Source organism: Physeter macrocephalus, chromosome 14 (assembly GCF_002837175.3).
Source record: "Physeter macrocephalus isolate SW-GA chromosome 14, ASM283717v5, whole genome shotgun sequence".
Lineage (NCBI taxonomy): Eukaryota > Metazoa > Chordata > Mammalia > Artiodactyla > Physeteridae > Physeter > Physeter macrocephalus.
In genome coordinates this window covers 114867473-114881112 of record NC_041227.1, presented here as the reverse complement: position 1 = coordinate 114881112, position 13640 = coordinate 114867473, and the positions used below count along the sequence as shown (strand labels likewise).

Here is a 13640-nt window from a genome sequence, read left to right as displayed (position 1 = left end):
TTTTAATCCTTGAAAATAAAGGTATAACTATTAAGCCATGGAACAATATTCCTCCCCCCGTCATCTCTTGGGTATCTGGACCTCACTTTGGGGAGCACGACAGAGGGTTGTGACTGTGGTGAGAAGGACAGTTGCCTGCGGGAGGGAGGAGGGAGGGACCCCAGACTCAGCGCCAGGGTGAGGAGACAGCAGGCAAACAAGGAGGTGGTACCATTTTTCCATCAATAAACAATTGTCCTCTGGCCAGGGAGGTGTGGTGGGAGGGGGTGAGGCATACCTAATAAATGTTGGGGTGCAATCTGGCCTCTACCACTGACTGTGGCTTTGGGTGTGTCACTGGCCTTCTCTGACCTGGGTGGCCCCATCTCTGAAATGGGGCCACAGTAATACGCCCCCTCCCCCACCACCACACACACAGGAGGTTTGAAGGCTGTGGTAACGGCAGTCAGTCAGGCCCTTGGATGCTTTGGAGCTCTGTGTCCACGGAAGCCATTCTTCCCTTGGCTTTGGTGGGCGGTGCTGGGTCATCGAGGGGTCAGTCCCCCGAAATGTACATGCCTCTGCCATAGCCCAGGGAGGAGTGTGTGAGTGTGTTGGGCGAGGGGTGGCTTTTCCTAGAACGTGGCTGAAACACCTCTTTCCTCCTGTGGTGGACGGGAGGCGACTCAGGCCTGGCAGTGGGCCTGATGAACACTGGATGTGTGGAGGGAGGGGCCTGACGGGGGCTGGGCTGGATGGAACGTGGCTGGGTCACAGAATTCTCAGCCCCTCCTCTTTTGCCCCAGTCGGCCCTGTGAGTTAGCCCCTGCATCGAGGTGCCTGTGTCTGCTACAGTGCTTGATTCCCCCCAGAGCTAGGCTACACTTAGGGGTGCTGCTTTGAGGCTAGTGGATTGTGAGGCTGGGGGTATGCTGGGGAGACCAAGTTTGTCTCTCAAGGGGGGTGACTTCTGGAGATGAGGGAGGGCAAATCTGTTTTACCAACAGGAATATGACTCAGGTAAGCCCCAGCAATTCCTCCCACCCCTGGTGTGGGTGACACTGTGGAACCGCTGTCCCTGCTGGGCTTCGGGAAGGTCAGCGTTGAGGCTGGAGGGTAGGAGACAGCAGAGCTGGGCCATGGGAGGCCAAGGGCTCAAGGCTGATGGGCATGTGGGGATGGGCTTCAGAGATCTGCATGGAGACCTCAACCCCCGGCCTTCTCCTTTTTTTGCTTCCGTACTGTCCTTTGTCCCCTGTGCGTCCCTTACAGGTCTGGAACTTGTTTGTGTGTGTTTTGGGAAGGGAGCCTGAGGAAAGGGAGTGGGGAGGGGAGGGTCCCCGGGGGGGAAAGCTTGAGCTGTTCTGTCTGCTTTGAGTTTGTCCCCAGTCCACCTCTCACTGTCCCCTCTGTGCCCAGCCTCTCCTGTCTGTCTGTCTGTCTGTCTGTCTCTGGGGTGGGAAGGGAAAGGGGCTCCCATGTCCCAGGCCCTGGACCTCCATCTTCTTGGGAATCCCGAGTGTGATCTTTGCCCTCATTTCCCCCCTGTTTCCTAGTCCTGACCCTTTTCCAAGCCAACCTCCAGCCTAAAGACAAGTGTGTCCTGGACATGCTAGTCTGAGGGAGGAAGCTAGCCCCTGCCCCGCTCCTTAGAAGATGCTCTTGAAAGAAAGACAGTGCAGGCTCCTTTCCACAGCTTTCAGGAAGCATCTAAAAGGAAACTCCCCTTCCCTCCCCTGTTGAGCCCAGCATAAGGAAGGAGAAAGGGGATGTGTGGTTAGAGAGGTGTCCAGGACCCCTGCTTCCAAGCCCTCCTTGGCCTCAAAGGACAGCACCTCAGCCACAGTCATTATCCTCCAGACCCACCGGCAGAGGGCAGGAAGCTGGACACTGCCCTGGCTTCCCACCCTCCTTGGAGCCACCCCTTCTGCCTCTTCTGTTCCTAGTGCGGGGCAGGCAGCCCCTGCCTCACCCCAGGTGCCTCGTGCCGCCCCCGCCCCCCAGGCCAGCCCCTCCTCGCAGTGATCCCAGTGGGAGACGGGCAGTCCCAGGCCGGGCACACGGTGACCCTGCCGTCCCCCCTCTCCCCCCTTGCAGATCCGGAGCGGAGCAGCCCCCCCATGCTCTCTGCAGACGATGCCGAGTATCCTCGGGAGTACCGGACCCTGGGGGGCGGGGGCGGAGGCGGGGGCAGCGGGGGCCGGCGCTTCTCCAACGTGGGGCTGGTGCACACATCGGAGCGGCGGCACACGGTGATCGCGGCCCAGAGCCTGGAGGCGCTCAGCGGGCTCCAGAAGGCCGATGCTGACCGCAAGCGCGATGCCTTCATGGACCACCTGAAGAGCAAGTACCCCCAGCACGCCTTAGCCCTGCGGAGTCAGCAAGACAGGATGCGGGAGCAGGTGAGTGGGGCCGGGCTGGGGAGGGGGTGTGACTTGTGCTCCCCTGTCCCCAGGCTCATCCTGATTCTGAGAGGTGTCTGGGGCAGAGGGGGAAAGCGGATGCCCCGTTGCTGTGGTCGGCCTCTCCTGGAGCCTGGGGAGGAAGGGGGTGGGGGGTCAGCACCCAGACCTCTGCCTGCAGCCCTGGAATTTGGAGCGTGGGACTGGACAGAGAGAGCCCAGCCTCTAATCAGGCTGTTGGACTGAGCCGAGGAAGGCTGTCTTGGAGAGACAAGAGCGTGGTGGGGAGGGAGGGGGACGGCCTCGTCGTGGACTGAGTGTTCTGAGTCTGAGGGTCCATCCAGCGGTGGAGTTGAGACCTTGGGGTCGGCACCTCTGTGATATGGCCCCTAAGGGAAGGTCAGGCCTTGGGAGCTTCAGGAGGCTGGGTCTCCTGTGCCCCAGCCCTGCAAGAACAGAGCCCAGAATTCCTGGGGCCTTTTACCTCCTCCCTCCTCCCCCACCCCGTTCCTTCCCTCCAAGACTCGCTGTGTGACTTTGAGCTAGAGGACTCCTGTCTCTGTGCCTTGGTTTCTCTCCTGTCATCAGTAGGGCTTAGACGGGAGTCAGGGCTCCTGCCTGTGGTCCAGGACCTGTCTCCTTCTTTATGCGGTGCGAAGCTTCCTTTGTAAAGCTCTCCCAGATCCTTGGGTTCCTGGATGCATCTCTGCATCCAAGTATGCCCTTCTTGTTCGTAGGAAAGTTCTTTCTTGGGATTGGCCTTCTACTTACAGTCCCACCTTGGTAGGGGCCTTGACAGCTGCAGCACATTAGCTGTTGAGACCCAGGCATTGTCCACTCTGGGAGAAAGGGCTGAGGGGAGGGTGGTTCATCCCATCAGCATCCTTTCAATCAAGCCTTGGGGTATCCGTCCCTGCTCTCGCAGCTGTCTGGCTCTGTCCCCCTTTCCAAGTACTGCTGGGTGTGGCTGGGGAGGGGGGAGAGTGTGCCCATCCCCATCCTCACTGTAGGGAACAAGGACACATTGGTGCATTTCTGGTACCTTATCTGCCCCTGACGTCACCTCCACTTCTGTCCAGCCTTTACCTTTTCTCAGCTCCGGAGCCCTCCCGGGAGCAGAGTTCCAACTAAAATAAGGGAGAGTTGCAGAAGGAGATCTGGCCCTCCCCTTCAGGGGTCCCTCTCAGTGGATTCCTTCTGTGTGCTCTCTCTTAAGGGGAGGGGACAGGGACCTTTGTGATCTAGATGGGGTGAAAGGATGGTTAAACTTAAGTATAAGGGGCACAGTCAGTTGGAAGAGGGTTTGGAGTAGGGGAGATCAGGTGGACCGGCCTGGTCAGGGAAGGCTTCCTGGAGGAGGAGGTACCTAAACTAGGCTTAGAAGGATGAAAAGGGTCTGAATAGTCATAGAGGAGGAGAACGCTGTTTTAGGAGGTAGGGAGATGGGAGGTGGGCATAGGTCTGTGTTGGTTTGAGGACTGGCACAGAGGTCCAACTGGCTGATGCAGAGGGCTCGGGGTGGGAGGCAGTGAGAGGTGTGGGGGCCAGATGGTGGTGACTAGGGGGGCCGTGGCTGTTCTTGGATGGTGAATAGGAGGGTCAAGAGGGAGTGGCTGGAGGCAGGGGAAGGAGAGGAGGAAGAGAGTGTGTCAGGGAGGATGAAGGGAAAGGGATGGGGTGGGGGTGGGGGTGGAGGGAAAATGAACAAGCCTCGTTTGCTGCCTGGATCCAGGAGGCAAAGACAGAAAAACCTGGGTGACGGGGACATGTTGGTGCCTTGGGGGGAAATAAGAGGGATGGGAGGGAAACGTTTGGGGGAGTGGGGGACAGGAATAGGGGAGATGAGTTTGAGGAGGGGGTAGGGGTTTCCCGCAGAAGTCTGTTAGGCACTGAATACACAACTCAGGACTCTGAAGGGACCACAGCTTCAGAAGGGGGGTTGAGCACGATGTGGGCAGAAATGGAAGTGGGACCCAGGGTAAGCCTGGTCACCAGGGCAGCATGGAGTCTGAGAAGGGCGAGGGCCCATGACAGATGGGGAGGGGGAACCAGAAATGTCCCGCAGCCCTGAGGAAGAGGACAAAGGCCCAGCAGGAGGGCCCCCTGCGCTTCTGAAGTCTGGAGGGATGGGAGAGAGAAACAGCCACTGGGACCGGCCAGGATCTGTGGGTCTGGAGGGTATCAAGAGCTCCTTTCTGGTGCTGCGGTGAGGTAGCGGCCAGTGTCAGGGGTCGAGGAGGTTGGAGGTGGTGAGGGAACAGGACCCCTGGGCTGCAGATCTGTCTGGGGAGGTTTGGCCAGAAAAACATGAAGACAGCCGGGGTGGCGGCCTCAAGGGGCAGCAGCCCTGTAAGAGAGCACGTGGGCATGTTTGAGGGCCTCCTATGTGTCTGCCACCTTCACTGGCACAGAGTAGGTGCTCAGGAAGTGAGTCAAAGCACGGCCACTCACTCACAAATTCATTCCTTCATTCATTCGCTCATTCATTCCCTGCCTTGGGGAGTAAGTGGGTAGGATCTAGGGCTGTTTCACTTACATTGAACTCTCGGTGCCTAAGCCTAGCGCTGGCTCAGTACGTTAGTGGGGTGACCTAATGAGAGACGGATGACTTTGAGGATGCTGAGGGCCTGGAGGAATCAGGAGGGGATGGGTTTCGGGCCTTAGGTGTGGTGTGGGAGAAGAAAGTCACCTCCGTGAGATGGCGGGGAGGAAAGCGGTGCTGTCAGGACAGAGGCACACTGGGCTGAGGCCCGCTGCGGAATGGTTCCCAACAGCTTCAGCGAGGGGGGAGTGAAGAGCTGGAAGAAGGGACATGCGAGGGACAGCCCCCTTGCAGAGTGTCCGGAGAGGCAGTAGAATTGAAGGCAAGGACTTCAGGAGTATCCGCTGGGGAAGGCCTTGCCCTGGGCTCCAAGAGCCCCCAGGCTGACCGGAGAGAAAGACCCGGCAACAGGCCCAGGGCCCTGCATAGAGACCCAGCCTCGTAAGGGACTAGCCAGTGTCGCAGGGCCCCCCTGCGGGGTGAGCTCTGTGCCAGACTTGCCGCAGGAATGCCCTCCCCACCCCGTCACAGTCCCCCAGCGGCTCCTGCCCGCTCCCCCTAATGGGGTGTCCCCCCCTTCGCACACACAGGTTGGCGGCTGGACCGTGGACCCCGTGTGCCTCCTCAGCTCCCTGTGTTCCCACCTCCATGGCGACTCCGCCCCCTCCGGGGCTGGCCAGCCGGCCCAGGTGAGTCACCCGCCTCCACCCCACCCCCCAAACCCATGGCACACTTGGGCTTTGGGGAGGATATTTTTTGGAGGGGGGATATCCAGGATTTTAATTTTGCATCCCTTTCTCTTACGTAGGAGCCCGCATTTTCAGGAGACTCCTATATGCCCCGTACTCTCCCCGTGATAGTCTAATTCCTACCGCTACCTCCCCAAACCTGTGCCAAAGTTTGGCTTTGGGGAGGGAATTTTTTTGAGGGGGAATAGTCAGGTGACAAAACCTTTTTTAAAAAAATCTTTCTCTCCTTAAACAGGGGTACCTCACCCCACTGGTTTTCAGGAATCTCTTGTGCTTTTAAAAAAAATCTTTCTCTCCTTAAACAGGGGTACCTCACCCCACTGGTTTTCAGGAATCTCTTGTGCCCTGTACCCAATTCCCACCGCCACTGTGGACCATCTCATTCCTCTATCCCCACCCTATCCTCCATCTCTGAGCAGACCCAACCTTCCCCTGATGTCTCACCAGCAGGAAGTTCTTCATGATATCTCTCTCCCACACTTCTTGCTATGTCCACTGCTTAGTTTCAAAATGTGGAGAGGACCTTGGCCTCTAGCCATTTGTTCTGAACTGATTTCCTGATTCTTCATATGCCTCAGTTTCCCTGATGGGAAGATGGACAGGGGCACCCTGGAACAGAATCCTAAGGGCTCAGGCTCCCAGCTCAGGCCTGGACATTGCTGTGGGAGAAAAACAGTCATCTGAAGCCCCAGAGGGGAGGAGGGGCCAGGGAGTCAGAGTTACAGCAGGTCAGGGGCAGCCCTGAGGGGGCCTTGACTTGAGGGTGGCAGAGGAGGTGTAGTGGCAGAGAATCCAATGAGTCGCGTGGGTGCCATCTTCTCTTCCTTGCATACCCTGCCCCCCCTGGAGAGGGGCAGCAAGCCTTGACTTTTTCAAGAAGAATTAGGAGAAGGAAAAATGTGACAGCCTAGGAAAAAAACAAGGCTCCAGAGCACGGTACTTTTAGCTGTGTGTAACTCAAGTCTAGCAAGAGATTGGCAGGCTTGGCATCACTCTCATGGCACCCAGCCCACTTCCTTTCCCAGCTCTTGGCCCTGTACTGACTGGACTTAGGGAACAGAGATGTGTCTGCACCCAAGGCTAGATGGCAAGTGGGATGGACTCATCTTGAGTGGCCACACGTGCGGTGGAGGTCAGAGTGGGGCTAGGACAGGGATGGTGATGAGGCAGAGGACGCGTGCGCTCCCTGGATAGAGCAGATAGAGCCTCTGGAGTTGGGGTGATGGAGGGAAGTGAGGCTGGACTTGGTGAGCTCTGATGTCCCAGGTTGTGGGGTCCCAGGCCTGTCCACATCTGGAATCTACTCTGATGGAGGAAAGAGGAGAGCTTGAAGGGACCTTCACCCCAGGGCTTTGAAGTACAGAGAAAAGTGGCTGTGCCCAGGATCTTGTCATCACTTTATACTTAGTGCTTATCACACTTCCCATTCCCCATGGCTGGGTACGAGGCTCCTTTTTGTAAAGTGCAGGACCAGAGACGTTCAGCACATGCCAGAGTCACACAGCAGAGCAGGATCAGAGGCCACGGAGGAAATTTAGGCATCCGAGGCCTCCCAGACTTGGCTGGGAATTGAGTCACGGGAGAGCTAGAACGGAAACGGTGCACAGCGGAGACCCCGGTAGGGAGAGACTGTAAGCTCAGAGAGCGGCCGGTCGGGGGGCAGGCCACTCTCCTTCCCCCCCCCGACACACACCCTAGGCCAGACCTTTGGGGGTTGGGGCCTGAAGAAGACCCTGAGAGGGGACCGGAGGCCAGACTCCAAGCCACAGCCCTTCCCCCGCTTCCACTAGGCTGTCTAACCTCCCTCCCTCCTGCTGCAACCCGAGTCCCGGGCGGCGGGCCGGCGTATCGGGTGACCGCGGCGACGCAGCCACCAGCCTCCGCCGTTCCTTGGCGGGGCTGCGCCGGCGGGGCCGCGCCGGGGAGGGGGCCAGAGAGAGGATGTGCACGGCGGCGCGCCGTGCCGCGCCAGGTGGAGTCGCGGTTACCGGGGCGACCGGGGCCCGGGCCGGCTCGGCGGCGGCGGCGGCGCCTCTCTCATTGCAGCAAAGGGCACCGGCGGCGGGGGCTGCGGAGGCGGCCGGGGGAGGGGAGAGCCCGGGCGGGTGGGAGTAGGGGGCTGCCCTCCCTCCCCCGCCCGACGCGCGACCTGGGGCTGAGAACCCCGCGTATACACCTGTGGCCGCAGGTAAGGGGGAGCGGCTGCGGGGGCCGGGGTAGCCGCCTCGGGTTCCGCGGGGCGGGGGCACGGAGATGGGGGCCCTTCCCACAACTCCGAGGGGCGGTCTGGGGGTGGGGGGCTCGCAGGCCGTTGCGGTTACGGATCCCTGAGAAACGCCCCCTCCCCTCCCCCATCTCGTTCTCAGCCTTCCGCAGGGGCCCGGCCCCCACCCCGAAATGCGGCTGGCGTCCCCTCCCCCAGCCTCAGAAAGTCATGACCTTTCCGGGGTGCGCCCTTGCCCCCCGCTCAGCGCGGGTCCCGCCGCACCCCCCCCTCCCCAACACACACACTCTGCATTGGGAAGGGGTAGGAGGTGACCGTGTCGACGGGCACACAGGGGAGAGGGCACGTGCGTCGCGGTGGGAGGCTGGCGCCCTCGGGGGGCGTTAAGGAGCCCCAGCCTGGCGGGGGCAAGGGAGGGGGGAGGCGAATGTTTACGTGGACGCGTGTTCACAAGAGTTGAAAGGTGGGTGTGTGCGCCGGTGCACGCACAGCCAGGGGACTAGAGCGAGGGTGCGACCCATAGGTTGCCCTCCCTCCCCGAAGGATGTTTCGTCGTCCTCGGGGCGAGGTCAGGGAGGGGTCACGCACTCACCTAGCCTACAGAGGACGTCTGCCCAGGGGAGGGGAGAGACCTCAGCTGGCTGGGCTAAGGCTCCCAGGGGACACGGCCCCGCCCTCCCAGCTCACTGCGTGGGGGAGAAAGGACCAGCTGCAGGGGGGAGGGAAGAACCCCACCAAGGGCGCCTAGGGTGGAGGAGGGAGGGAGTTAACTCCTTAGCCCCCAGAGGGAAGAAGCTGTTTCCTCTTCTCAGCAGGGAGTTTGAGGACCCCCTGGCGTTGCTTCCTTGGGTCTCCAGGAAGCTACCCTTCTCGCATTTCTGAAAGCCTGGTCCCTACAGAGTGGATGGGTTGGCTTCCATCTTATCCTCCTAGAACACCTCTCATTTTGCCCCAGCTCCTGTAAGACTCTTCCCTACAAGTGATTACCTGGAAGGGTCTCTCCTGCTCAGCCCTTTCTTTTTTTCACTGTCTCACTGTCCTCTGAGACCCCCCCTCTCTGAGTATGGGGGAGGGAGACAGCTTTGCCCTAATACTGGAGGTTTTCACTTGGGTTGGGGAGCCAGACCTCTGTTGGGCCCTTCCTGCCCTCTGCCCTCCTTCCGGGGGTTTCTGGTGCTGGGAAATTCCCAGGGAAAAGACATGGAAGGCTGAGCTGTACTGGGTGCCAGGAGATGGAAAGTGGTGCCAGACAAGAGTATGTAGAGATACCCCCTTCCACCTGTGGCTGGTCCTGTTTTCTTGACACTCATTCATGGCTAAGTATTTGTTGAGAGCCTACTGTATACCAGGCACTGTGTGGGGCAGGGAGGGAGGAACAGACAACCAGGAAGAGGGTGAGGAGTAAAGGGTGCTGGAGATTGGAGGAGGAGAGTCTTACCTTAGCAAACAGAGGAGCCCTCTGCTCTTAGGCACCCAAGGCTGTCCCATGGGTTTAACACCCTGGAAAGAGACAGAGACGCGGGATAGACAGCATCCCCAAGGACCTCTCCCTACTATGGTTTTTCCCCTCCAAGGACACTGAGTTGCCAGGAGACTCTGTGTCTCACTCCTGGTGGGGCGAACATGAAGGAGGATCATCCTTCCCACTTTCCAAGGTGACGGAGGGGCAGGATTCTGTGTACTCGACCAGCCAGCGCCCAAAGTCCCAGGACTCCGATCTCAGCCTCACTCCAAGTTCACCAAGCACAAAAACAGCATCTCTTCCATCTTTACCCTCTAGCGGGGCTGGGCTGGCCTGTTCTGTGGCACTGATGCCACCCAGTCCTCTCCCCTGGCCCCAGCTACTGATCCCTCCTTTCCAGGTCTGGCTGCCCCATGGATGTGCCCAGCGTTGCCTGAGGCAGGCCCAGGTTGAGGGCATAGCTAGTGTGGCTGTAACCAGGCCCCATCCCTGTCCCCCTCCCTGAGACATGAGGTGGGCTCCAGCTGTCTGCACATACTGAGTCCGATGTGTTGACATTTGGGGCGGGGGTGGGGGTGGGGCATCTTCTGCTTCTTTTGAATCAGGAGTTCACCTACCTGCCACATGATGTCTGGGACATCACAGGCATGGTACAGTGACCGAGGTGGCCAGAGGCGCCATGACCTGGCTAGTGGGGGGAAGGAGGGGTGAGACTTTCTCTTTGTATGTGTGTGTGCTGCTTTGTGTGTCTCTGCAGCTGGTGTGCGTGTACGTGTGTGCATATGTGTGAATGGGTATCCATCATGTCTCTGTCTGTTTCTGTGACTCCCTAGGGGCCGGGGGGGGCTTCTGTGATTCTGCTTGTGGGAGTGTGTGAGCAGGTCAGTGTCCCGGGCGGGCCGGGGGTACATGTTTTGTATGAATGGGGTTGGTCCACGTATGAAGAGCTCTGTCTCTGAGTTTCTGTTTCTGGGGTTGTTTCTGACCATGGAGGGCTTTTCTCCAAGTGTTTGTGTCCCTTTGTGGGCGTGTCTTTGTTGCTCTGGCTGTGTTTGTGGCGATGTCATTATTGGAGGATGTCTGCGTGTCTGTACGCAGCTCTCCGTGTGGGGCCTGTCGTTGCAGGGTGCTGTGGGTGGCCTGTGTGTACACGGTGTGATGGTGGTGGTGGATGAGGGACGGCGGCCTTCTCTGCAGAGCCGTCCATCACCACTGGGGCTGCAGACATGACTCTCATCATAAACCTTCCCCTGCCCTCTGCCTGGCTCTGCCTGCCCTGCCCCCCACCCCCTGCCATCACATGTCCACTCTCTCTGCCCTCCTTCCCCTCCCCAAGGCCACAGGCAGCTGTGGCTGGAGCCTGATACTCCAGTCCCCCACCTCCCCTCCCCTCAGCACCTGTGGGCACCCCCTGACACCCAGGGGGTGGCATGGGTCCATAGGTAGTTCTAGGCACTGGCTACGGCACAGACTTTGCTGTCCCCTTCCTCTGCCTGGCATGTGACTATTTTTTTGCATCTCTTGGAGCAAATGCTGGGGGGAGAGGTGGGGACTGTGGCCCAGAGGGGATGGTCCTGGTGAGTAAACCTCTTCATCCTAGCCCTAGCCTGGCATCACCCCCACCCTAAAGATCCGAAGCCTCCATCCCAGCAGGGCCCCTCTCCAACTCCTTTCCGCCACTAAAGTATTCAGGCGGCACAGGACACCCCGCCATGGTGTCCTCCCCCCATCAGGGACCCTTGGTGTCACTCTCCTCTGCCAGTGGCTCTGAGGCCTAGGGAATCTTGTCTGCTGGTGCCAGGCACCCCAGGGCCAGGCCATCTGCTGCCTCTGTCTTCCTGCTGAGGCTGGCACCGGTCAGCAGGGTGCCCTCAGCTTTGCCAAGAACCCATCCGGCCTCCAGGCCACTCCTCCCTTGTCCTTAGCCATCTGGAGGGGCCTTCTGGTCTCCAGGGAAGGCAGGGTGACTGTAGGTTATTGTGAATGAGGAGGAACCTGAGGCCCCCATTCTAGGGGAGCAAGGAGCCCTCCCCTCTCATCTGTTCAGCCACAGAACATTGCCGACACTCCCTTGCTGCCCATGGCTCCCCATCCATTGCCCAGTGCTGTGGGATGATAGGCATCTGTCCACTTTCCCTGTAACCCAGGTCCATCATGTTACCCAGGCCTCCCTGCCCTGGCCTTGGCCCCCTGCTTACCTCTTCCACTCCCCGCCCCATCAGCCCTCCTGGGGTCCAGTCCCATCCCACTCAGTTTCACGCAAATGCTTTCTGCTTGTCCACCCAGTTAAGTCTCAATTCTTTCGCTTGGCATTTAAGGGCGCTCCTCTGGCCCCAGGCCCTTCTTCGCAGCCTAACCTGCTACTTTCCCAGGCCCTGTGCCCCAGCCAAACCGAACTGTTCCCTCAACACACCCTGCACGTGCCTCCCCAGGCCCTCTGCTCAGCAGGCCCTTCCTCCCAACCTCCAGCTGCTCATTTTTTAAAGACCCACCAAAAATGTTCATTTTTTTAAAGACCCACCAAAAATGTTCATTTTTTAAAGACCCACCAAAAATGTTCATTTTTTAAAGACCCACCAAAAATGTTCATTTTTTTAAAGACCCATCAAAAATGTTCATTTTTTAAAGACCCACCAAAAATGTTCATTTTTTAAAAGACCCACCAAAAATGTTCATTTTTTAAAGACCCATCAAAAATGTTCATTTTTTAAAGACCCACCAAAAATGTTCATTTTTTTAAAGACTCACCAAAAATGCCACCTCTTCTGGGAAGTTTTCCCTGGCCGGCCACAACCAGATGCCATTTCTCTGACCCTGCAGCTCCAATTCAGCTCTGCCAGTGTCTCACGTGTTCCCTGTATCATGGTCATCTGCATCTTTTCCTGCCTGTAACTCTCTGAGGACAGTTACTGTGACTAGGTTACGTGGCTTATAAACGTCTGGGATGATGGTTCTCCCCTCCCCCAGCAGCAGGCCTGGAGCCCTCTCAGGGCCATCCCGGGCCTCCGGGCCTCCGTAGAGAATGGGATGTACCAGGCATGGCTTCCTTCCTGTTCCCGGGAGGGTGGAGGGCCCACGTCCCAGGGCTGAGTGCTGAGCGCCAAGGGTCTCTAACCTGCCCCTGGCCCTACTCTCTCCTCCCAGCGCCCCCGCATAACCATCTCTTCTCTTATTTCCATCAGCAGCCAAACTACTGGAGTTTCAAGGTCAGTGTGTGGTGCTTCTGCGTCCGTGACAACCGCATGTGCTCTCCCGCCCCTGCCCCTCCCTGCACATGCTTTGCACACAGTTGTGCATCTGCAAGGGACCGTCTGGTGTGGGTGGTGGGCCTTGGGACTGCAGGCTGGGTCTGCTGCTTTGAGAGAGCCTGGGTTCGCCTGCCAGGGGCTTGTGGATCCAGTGTGGGAGTTTGTGCCACCCCTGCTGGGGATATGGGCTGGGGATGCTCAGGCTTCCCCAGGATGTAAAGAGCATTTGGGAATGAGAGAGGCATTTTCCCCAGCCTGGAGGGACTGCCGGCTCCAGGGGAGGGAAGTGGACCCCATGATCTTATTGAGGGCCTTGTTCTCTGAACTCAGACTTCATCTTCCAGGGAGGCCCTGTGCCTATAATGGGCCCCTCATCCCTTTCTTACATTCCACTATGGGGAGCTGGTCAGTGCCAGGCAAGAGACTCACAGACTTACACCCCCAAACCCGTTGCCCAAGTGGAGGGTTGGGCTCAGGGATGGTGCCTTCCTGCCTCCTCTGGAGAGTTTGGACCATCCACAGCTGGAGAGATGTCTGTCCCCTCCAAGGGCATCCTGCTGACCCCCAAGGGAGCACGCTCCTGGACCTCCTCTTCTCTGGCACCAGGCTCAGAACCGAACTGAGTTAGACTGCTGCTTGCGTCCTGGAGTCTCCGGTCCCTCAAATCCTGGGCATCATGACAGGGGGTGGGAGGTACGCATTCCAGACTCCCCCCAGTGTCATCTTGCTCCGAGCATCTTGTTTGCATGCATCCTCCCAGAGAAAAGTCCTTGAATCAGAGAATCACGGAATTGTAGAGTCGTGGCATCAGGCATATAGCCTTTTTGGAGGAAGCAGTAGAGCGTAGTGGTTCAATGCACGGGGCCAAGGGCCAGGCTGCCTGGTGGTGAATTCCAGTCTGCTACTAACTAGCTGGGTGACCTGGGGCAAGTTACATAATTCTCTGAGCCTTGGTTTCTCCTCCATAAAATGGAACAGTATCTACATCATAGAGTTGTTGTAAAGGTAGAAGAAACGCGAGACTGCATGTCCTA

At 58.5% G+C, this 13640-nt stretch overlaps 1 protein-coding gene across 1 annotated transcript in view; it reads left to right on the top strand.

The window, feature by feature from the left end:
* The first annotated feature begins 2081 nt into the window (after positions 1-2081).
* The window catches only part of SRCIN1 (SRC kinase signaling inhibitor 1), a 42910-nt gene continuing 31351 nt past the window's right edge, over positions 2082-13640 (top strand). Inside the window, exons 1-3 of the mRNA XM_028499637.1 lie at positions 2082-2381; positions 5514-5612; positions 12541-12564. Of these exons, the coding sequence (XP_028355438.1) occupies positions 2100-2381; positions 5514-5612; positions 12541-12564 (405 nt within the window). The 5' untranslated portion in view covers positions 2082-2099. The remainder of the gene's footprint in view (positions 2382-5513; positions 5613-12540; positions 12565-13640) is intronic.